The sequence below is a fragment of the Callionymus lyra genome, chromosome 1 (assembly GCF_982586985.1).
Source record: "Callionymus lyra chromosome 1, fCalLyr1.hap1.1, whole genome shotgun sequence".
In the NCBI taxonomy this organism is placed as follows: domain Eukaryota; kingdom Metazoa; phylum Chordata; class Actinopteri; order Syngnathiformes; family Callionymidae; genus Callionymus; species Callionymus lyra.
In genome coordinates this window covers 24,381,068-24,390,155 of record NC_141818.1, presented here as the reverse complement: position 1 = coordinate 24,390,155, position 9,088 = coordinate 24,381,068, and the positions used below count along the sequence as shown (strand labels likewise).

Here is a 9,088-nt window from a genome sequence, read left to right as displayed (position 1 = left end):
ATGCTCTGTTATAGCATTTTTCTCAAAACTTTGACTAGTCTAAAAGTGGTCAGAATCCTTTAGATAGTCCCTTTATCTAGCTGTTTTTAGAGTTTAAATAATTTAAGAACTGGTACTCTTAACCCATTTATATAACCAACTTTGGAAAGTGGTCTGAGATGTTGTAGACAGCAGAAGGATAAATTGTCATATTCTGGTGGGATGGATTCTTAACTAGTTAAAGGGTCAGGGTTAACAAGAATGTATGAACAAAAACGCATCCACATGGTTATCACAGTGGTGTGTGTTTTGTTAATACATAATTTATACAAGGTGTAGGTGATGGTAGAAGAATGAGCAACATATGGGGTCCACCAGGTGGTTCACCTGTAGAGTCGTATGTCTGTAAATGCACCCGAAATGAGCGCCCATTAAATGAAAATACAAGTTCGTTTGTTAATTGATTATATGACGTTTATTCTGTAGTTTAAAAAGATGACAGTTTAAGACCGAGACAAGGCTCTGGGATGACGTCACGCAGAGGCGGGACCAGAGCTGTGTAAACGAGCTCGTTTCTTCCGTGAGAGCTCAGGTGTTCGTCGGTACCGTCCCACTGCTGGGGTCCAACATGGGGAAGGTTCAGAAGTTTACCATCGCCTTTGACCAGAATAAAGACGTGTACACTCCCGGGGACTCTATCACGGGAACGGTGAGCATCACTGCGGGCCCAGGACTGGTGTGTAAAGGTGAGAAGAGCCGCCATGTTTTCCTCACCTGTGCGAGGAATGCGAAGAATAAACAAGGAAGTCAAGTTTTACATAAGAACACTTCAAACGGAAACTTAACTTTCGCAGCCAAATAAATTCGTACGTTTATGAATCAATCTTTTAATAGTTCACATATGTTAGTTTTTACAATCCATGTGCCATTGACGTTTACATTTTCTGCGATTAAAACGGATTTTTACCAAAACAATAAAATAGCCTTTTTAAAATATCAGATTTTTAAATATAACATGTCTAGACATCAGTGATTTCAACCATATGTATATCTAAATCCCATTAACGTTGTATCAAATGTTTTTTGGTTAGATACAATCCAAAAATAGTTGGAAGCTACTTGACATGAGTCAGCATTCACTTGCTCTTACCAACCCTGTCACAAGCCCCCTGTCAGAAGGATTTAGGGGCTCCCTCATACAACACTACTTCTCTTAACGTGACTCGGGTAAAGTACAATGGTGTGACACAGTCATAACACAGAGAACGATATTACTTTGAATCAGCTAGTATGTTATTTTCAACATGAGTTGGCAAACAACCATTTGCTCTGAAGTTTATTTATCTCCATCACCTTTTTTGAAGAATTCCTTTGTCGTGAGTTCAGACCCAGATACTTTTGTTACGATGCATACCAAATTGGTTCAGAACACGTATTGAATTGTAACTTTTATTTAGGTAAAACAAACAAACAAGAAGAAAAAACCCTAATAGTTCAATGGCTTTACCTATAATTGAAAACAGAATTGTATTGTATCTAATAACTAGTGAGGAATAATTATTGTTATGCAAAACTAGGTCATCTGTAAATATCAGTGTCTGGGTCAAAGTTTAAGAAGGTTTACTTGTGTATTGTGTCAATAATTGTTTCACATTACAGCAGCTGACTGGGGTCATCAACTGTATTTGAGTGGCAAACAACTTTTACACCGTTTCAATACATGGAATTCTCTAATAAATAAACAAGAAAATACATGTATTGCTGAGAAAAAAAAGGCAAGACCCTTTTAAAGCGTTCATTTTAAAGCGTTCATTTTAAAGCGTTCCTGTGACCTTTGCGATTGTATTTAATCTACTCTACCAACCAACAGTTTTGATAGAGGGTTTTAAATAAAACCCATTTAAGAAATGTGTTGTCACTCCTTATTTCAAATGTGCATTGTTATCTCAAATTCCATGATCAATTACATTTCTGTGTGTGTGTGTATCATTTTTTTTTTTTTTTTGTTGCAGTTATAAAGGTGAACTGCAATGGTTTCTGCGGTATAACTAACAAAGTCAACGACACGGATTGGATTCTGGAGGAACAATACTTCAATAGCTCTGTCTCCTTGGCAGACAAAGGTATTTTGTTCTCAATCGCTTTCGATTTTAAATTTCGTAGTTTATGTTTTAATAAGAAAGAAAATAACGAATTTGCTTCGCTTTAAAAGAGAAATAAAAAAAGGTCTTATGACTACAAAATCTGTGTTCTCTATTTAATCTGAGAGACTGGAGGTGTGAATAATCAAGGCTGTAACTCCACATGCCAGAAATAATAGATGGCCACTTGTCAATCAGGCCAATAATGCTGACCAAGTGGCTTCTTTGTGTCCGTCACCATGCCTGAAACGTGTGCAGCATGCGATCACTTAAATGGCAAATAAAAATAAAGGACTGGCTAACAAAATGGAGAAGAGACTGATGGTGGGAACAGAAATGGGTGTGTAGACTGTTGGAAAAATGTTTGTAATTCTTTAAAAAAAATCTCCACCAAATTCACACAGACTGTAGGCAAGAAGTGGTTACATAGTTTTAATTGCGTTTCTAGTTTTTTTTTGTATTCACATATTTTCCTTTTTGCTTGTTTAACCCCTGCAATTTTCAGACCGTCTCGATGGTTTGACCTACTGATCAAATCTGTTCCTCTTTTTGTGTACTGAACAGGGACCCTGAAGGAAGGAGAGCATACCTTTCCATTCAAGTTCCTCATTCCAGGTACTATAAATTAATCGGCTGTGTGCACTTGTCAAAAAGTGTGCAGGCATGTCCAGACATGTTCAAAGTTATTGATTTCAATCACAACATAATATTCTTTCTTGTGGGCAATTACTCATTTGCATCTTATGCTTTAAACATGTCTTAGTCAGAAACAAAGGAAATGTAAGTAGAGACTTTGATAAAATAAACACTGGTCTATGGATGGCTGGTATAATCATTAAAAGTTCAATATATTAAGTGTAAGCATGACAAAGTCCAGGTGGAACTATATTTTTGTCATAGATTGTCTTTACAATTGACAGAAACTGATCTTGATCTTCTCAGTATCTCAGTATAAGAACAAGGAAATATTTTTGGATACATTTATACCAAGCAGCCGCATCCAATTTTAAAAGTGACAAAAATGCTTGAGGCATCTACAGAAATGCTGAAAGTCACACACACGCCCAACTAAAAAACTGAATTTTATGGCATTAACATTTTTACAGCCTGATTCAAAAATAGCTTTGCTCTTCAACACTAATTGAACCGTTAAAGACATGGTTTGAATTTCTTTCTAACTAAGGAGCGTGGTTGGGTAACAAGTGTGTACCATAGCATCAACTAATGGCCAAGGTTTCATTGCCGAATCATTAGTCAGCCCACTTGAACCCCCTCTTGTCATAGTATGGCTAAAGTAGTATACTGGATTTTGTAATGGCTTCAAACCCTTGTTTAAAACTGTGCATATAATGTTTAAATCTTTCAATAGTGTAACATTGGGAATACTGCGTGTTTAAAAGTGATTAACTAGACTAGATTCAAAGGTAAGTCAACATGGTGCTATGACATGACTATCCAATGGAGAAATATTGGAGATCTTCTCTTTATCCTAAAATAACCAACCAACAATTCTGAGGCTTTTTAAGTGTTCAATGCATCTTCCTTTTCATTACCGTTTCATGACTGACCATATACTAAATAAATCACCAGCCGTCGTGGTTTTAATTTTAACAGTGACAATCCTCAACTTTGGATGTTTGGAATGAAGTAAAAGGAGTGATAGTTTATACAATTCTTTGTTTTTCTTTTTGTAGTTTTGGTTTCAGGCAAAGCTTATGTTTGATGCGATACATACAGAAACTGGAAACCAACCCAACCGGTCGGTTCACATGCGCTTGTGAAAAGATCAAGGGAATCTTCTGTTGTGTGGAAATCTGACTTTTACTTGCTTATGTCTGATCCTTGAAATTGCCATGTACAAAAAACAACACTTATTTTTTAATCAGATTATTGTATGAATATTGACCGAGTCCTTCTTCAACCTGTGACCACATAGCCTAACTGAATGAACTATACACTTACTATTGATTTCATATGGCGCTCTCTTACAGCTACAGCACCAACATCGTTTGAGGGGAAATATGGAAAGATCGTGTACAGACTGAGAGCTTTCATCGACACGCCAAGATTTGCCAAGGATTATAACACAGAGAAACCCTTCTACTTGCTGCGCCTCCTCAATCTGAATGAAATACCAGACATTTGGGTGAGCCATGGATACACTGGAAGAAGCAATTGTGAACTCTACAAACATTTGGGTTCATTTTCCACTTTATCTCATATAGGAAGCCTCGGAGTCTGCAGTGACCCAGCAGTTTACCTACATGCTGATGAAAACGGGCACAGTGGTATTGAAGGCCCAGACTGACTTCAAGGGTTACACTCCTGGCCAGAACATCCAGGTGACCGCCAACATCCACAACCAGTCGGGGAAGAGCACAGGGAACATCACGGCCAGTCTCGTGCAAGTAAGCACTACTTCTGTTAAATATATTTCCTTTATCAACATTTTATAACGTACTTTCTCTCCTTTAAGTTCATAGACCGACATTAAGATATCATGTATTCAAAATATTTGTGCTACACAAATGTGTTTTTTGCCCTTTACAGTTTACAGTGTACATTTATGATGTGACAAATGACACCAAAACTCAGATCAATCTAAACAAATTATCTTTAATTTAATAGAGTCATACCACTTCGTACATATATGATTACACCCACATTTAGAAGAGGTGGGCAACCTCAAGTAACACGACCACACCGAACCAGGGTCATGTGATCAGATCTTAACACACAATAACTGGAAGAGCCTGTCTTATTATTATTTAAAAATATAATCAAAAGTGCAGAATAGTGTAGCTGTTTTTGCATCTGTTTACAAAATCGGATAATGGCTCTTGTTGTGTCAATTTCTTCTCACAAGTACCGGAAACTCAGTATTATGAAACACGGTATCTGACCCTTTGATGTAAATTAGTTTGGTCATGTGACACCGACCGTCCGAGCAGGTCGTGTATTAAAATGCACATTAAAATAATAGTGAGAGAGTTCTACTACATGAGACATAAAAGTTAAAAATCAAACCATAGAAGTAATTGACTCTGTTTAAAGTAAAATGTACTAAATCTAAATGTTTTTTTTTTTTAGTGTTCTTATCTCTGTAGCCACTGATTTACAGTTGTACAGGTTTGTTCACGATTTCCTTTGTCTTTCAGAGGGTGACCTATGAGACGAAGAAGCCAACACATGATCTGAGGACGATCGCAGAGGTGCAGGGGGGTGCTGTCAAGGGTGGCAAAGAGATAGAGTGGAAGGACCAGATCATCATTCCGTCACTCCCTCAGTCCTGGCAGTCTGGCTGTGACCTCATCAAGATCGAATATTTTGTACAGGTGGCTCTTTTGATTCATCTCATAAGTTGTTTTTTTATATAAAATGTTTAGAGCATTTTTCAAAAGTTATATTTCTCAAATAGCCCCAAGATGATCAGATGGAAATCTACCAAACCCCTGAAGAGGCCATTCATGTTGGATGTTGGAAAATAAACTAAACACTTTGGCTCCGAACATGTTGGAAGACTCAGGCAGATATACTTGCTATCCCCATCCACATTTTTGTCTAATTGCCACCCCTCAAAAGTCCCTACCCACCTTTTGCTACCCCATTAATATTTTTCTAGATCAGCCACTATGTGAAAACATTCACACAAAAAAGAAATAGAAATCTTAGGTGTAGTTGTGCAACGGTCACTGTTAAAAATAGAAACTATGGTGAATTTCAGTAAGGTTGTCATTATTAATGTAATTATAGAGCGTTAACTGTATTAAAACTGTACAGTAAACCGCTTGTGAATGAAAGTTTAAAGGCATTTGACAGGAGGTAAATCACCAGACGACTATACTACTAAATCCCACTGATCAATGTCGCCCACTCTTACCCTGCTTTACACACAGTGTTCTACTGTGTCAATACCATCGGGGATACTTTAGTTCAAATTATATTTAAATAATTCAACATAGTTCTATACATTTAGGTTGCATACCACAAAAAACATATATTTTGAATGGAGTCATTTGATAGTTATTTAACATGATGATTCTCTTATAGTTCATGTGCATACTCGGGTGTTTCTATATGAAGTCCATTCTTGGGAGAGAAGGAAAACGTTTGCCTCACAAGAGAACGTTCTTAAGGGCAATACAGTATATAAAATGTGATTTTAAAACTGTCTAGTAAGTGATGTTTTCTTTTTTACCCTTTTTGTTGACTAGGTCAGTCTTAAGTCACCAGATGTCCTGCTGACATTACCAATCTACATTGGGAACGTCTCCCTGGACAACAAAAAAAGACCACCAAAGACCGCAGAAGTGCAGTCTTCTGCTCCTGTAGAGTCACCAACTCCTAATCCCTCCGCCACCACACTGACTCTGCCTCCCCGTTCTGCCCCGAAACCTGCACCCCGCCCAACCCCTCGAACCAGGACTTCTAGTCACATTTCCCCCAGTGCACCTCCTGCAGATTACCTACAGGGGGCAGAGGGCAGGTCGCCAGCGGTCGACGAATACCCGAACAAGCGCCAGTCACAGCTTGTATCACCCAACGCTTTTAGCTACGCCCCTGGCCTCCTTTTCCCCAACAACCCGCAATCCAATAGGCCCACTGCCAATGCTAGTTCAGGTCCTGCTAACGACTTGTTGGGTGCAACCCAACTCTACCCGGCCCTCAACTCCATGCCACAGCCCCTCAACGTTCCTCCAAACTATGAAAATTCATCTTTCCCACAAGGTTAGTTGGTTTTTGTAACTGCTCGAATTTAATTATATATTAGGAAACATTGTCATACAGACTAGATTAAATCTGCATATGGTGATAGTCTAGGCTGTCAAAGCTTGCACTATTTAACCAAGCACTGTCAAAAGCTGTATGTGAAACTTTGGTTACATATTTGAATGTTGAACACAAAAACAACATTTTTGAATTTGTGTTCATAGAAAATTAGCCACTTATTAACCATAATAAAGGACTATCTCTAACCTTGTTCATGGTGTATATATTTTACCATGATAATAAGAGTTAACATTGAACAACACCATAATTACTGATATAAACAGGAATGGAATGGGAATAAGTAGCTTAATTTTTATTTGTTCAGGCTTTTCCTTGATTTTCTGGAACTCCTGTTGTGTTATCAGTTTTATCTTGAAGTATATACTTTATTGATTGTTTGATTGTTTAAGCGCTTTGTGACCCTGGTCTGGAAAAGCACTATATAAATAAAAATCACTTACTTACTTACTTACTTAATAATACTTCATATGTGTTCTCTATTCTATTCGAAACTTTCTTTGTTTTGTTAGATTCAGCCTCTAGATGTCGCTGTGACGGTATATTTTGAATGGTGTCTTCTGGCTTTCCCATTAATTGCAATTGAAATGAGACTTTTCAATATAAACCTTTCCCCTTTTAATTTTGATAAGTCAAACTCTAATATTTTGACTCTTGGCTGTTCGTATGTTTGATATATATTTTAAAGGCCCATAATAACTCTGACCGGATGAATAGTTTCTTGAGCAAGAAATCTGTAGAAAAGGTAGATGCAGGAGAGATGTTTTCCAAACTACAAATGAACATTACTATTGCTGCGTTATTATGTCACTATAATGATTACAAATGAGAGTTACGATCGCTGTGTGCTGCTTTGTTTATATGCTGCTTTTTGCACATGATGTCCTATTATCAGAATATGTAAAATTATATTATATGTAAAATGGCTCCATGGAGTCAGGTAGTTCCCCATTGAACTCCTATGTACTAAATTCAATCTCCCCACTGTCTTGAACTACACTTCTCTAGTCACTACTCAGTACATTAAATGTTTTTTTTTTGTACATTTGAACATTTTCATACACAATATATTTAAATCCAACTAGTGCATTGAGATGTACATGTAGAGAACATTGTTGTTTTATGACGAATTATTGTCAAATGAATCAAGGGACTTGACCCTTGAAGTTTAATAAATAAGTCGATGTGTGGCAAATGACTGACATATTTCTTTCTTTGTTGTTGTTTTTTTCAGAGGCTCCTCCTTCATATGATGAAAGCTGCAACACATAAGCTGGAAGCACGCCTCTAAAGAGAGTACTAAACTGCTTAAGACTATGACTGGTGATGATGAATGAGTTTTTTTTTTCATTGATGTATTTTTTTGCGATCTCCTGAAGTTCCATATTGCATCTCTTAGCAATAGCTAATCAACACTTCCTGTACTGTTCTTTCAGCACTTTTAATGAAAAGGAGGTGGGATTTAGTAGTTGTTTACAGCAGGTTTAATATTCTATCTGTTGGGGTTTTTTTGCCAGGTAACAAAACTTTGCTTTTCAATCATTTTGGGAGATGTTTTGTTTGGAACAATGTCAAATCAAAGAGTTCGCTGTGTTAAGATTCACATTTGGAAGTCCTTGTTGATTCTTTTTCTATTATATTTTTAGAGGCAGGTTTTTATTGACTTTAATATGCGATATTCCACATTTTTATGTAAGGATTTTACATTGGTAAAACATTGTTATTGTTTTTGTTTCTATAAAAATGTGTTATTGTGTCATTTATTCTAACCGTAAGTTTATAGATACCATATTAAAATTTTGTGTGAATTGTTCAGATTTGTGTGTATGTTCTATCTTATCTAATAAATTTTAAGAAATAAATTTTCTATAAAGTTCATTTTTTTTTGTCACACCGGCCCAACTAAAGATATGGTCAGGGTACTGCAATGATATTTTTCTCCTAGAGTCTAAAGCAGACCTGGGCAAAGTGCGGCCCAGGTGCCACATGCAGCCCTTTGACTGTATTTATGTGGCCCTTGTAATGTCAAAGTATGATCATGTATAAATGGTTCTAATTCATTATAAAGTGATTTTTGTATTTATTATTCATTTACAACCCTTATTTACCTTTTCCCTCCTTTTTGTGTATACTTTTTTTGAGTATATATTAATCCCTCAAAATATTTAAAGTTAGTTGAA

The 9,088-nt window shown here is 36.7% G+C and overlaps 1 protein-coding gene across 1 annotated transcript; it reads left to right on the top strand.

The window, feature by feature from the left end:
• Positions 1 to 542: 542 nt before the first annotated feature.
• On the top strand, positions 543 to 8,784 carry arrdc1a (arrestin domain containing 1a). The gene is made up of 8 exons (XM_087798326.1): positions 543 to 725; positions 1,992 to 2,102; positions 2,685 to 2,735; positions 4,112 to 4,266; positions 4,346 to 4,528; positions 5,279 to 5,455; positions 6,335 to 6,848; positions 8,143 to 8,784. Exons 1-8 carry the CDS (start codon positions 608 to 610, stop codon positions 8,178 to 8,180), a joined length of 1,347 nt encoding a protein of 448 aa, XP_087654452.1. The 5' UTR covers positions 543 to 607; the 3' UTR covers positions 8,181 to 8,784.
• The last annotated feature ends 304 nt before the right edge of the window (positions 8,785 to 9,088 follow it).

What these genes read in the sequence shown, in the direction of transcription:
- arrdc1a (XM_087798326.1), top strand. Translation starts at nt 608, where the DNA reads ATGGGGAAGGTTCAGAAGTTTACCATCGCCTTTGACCAGAATAAAGAC. An exon ending in TCACGGCCAGTCTCGTGCAA is followed by an intron (nt 4,529 to 5,278) that starts GTAAGCACTACT and finishes TTTGTCTTTCAG; the next exon opens with AGGGTGACCTATGAGACGAA. An exon ending in AGATCGAATATTTTGTACAG is followed by an intron (nt 5,456 to 6,334) that starts GTGGCTCTTTTG and finishes TTTGTTGACTAG; the next exon opens with GTCAGTCTTAAGTCACCAGA.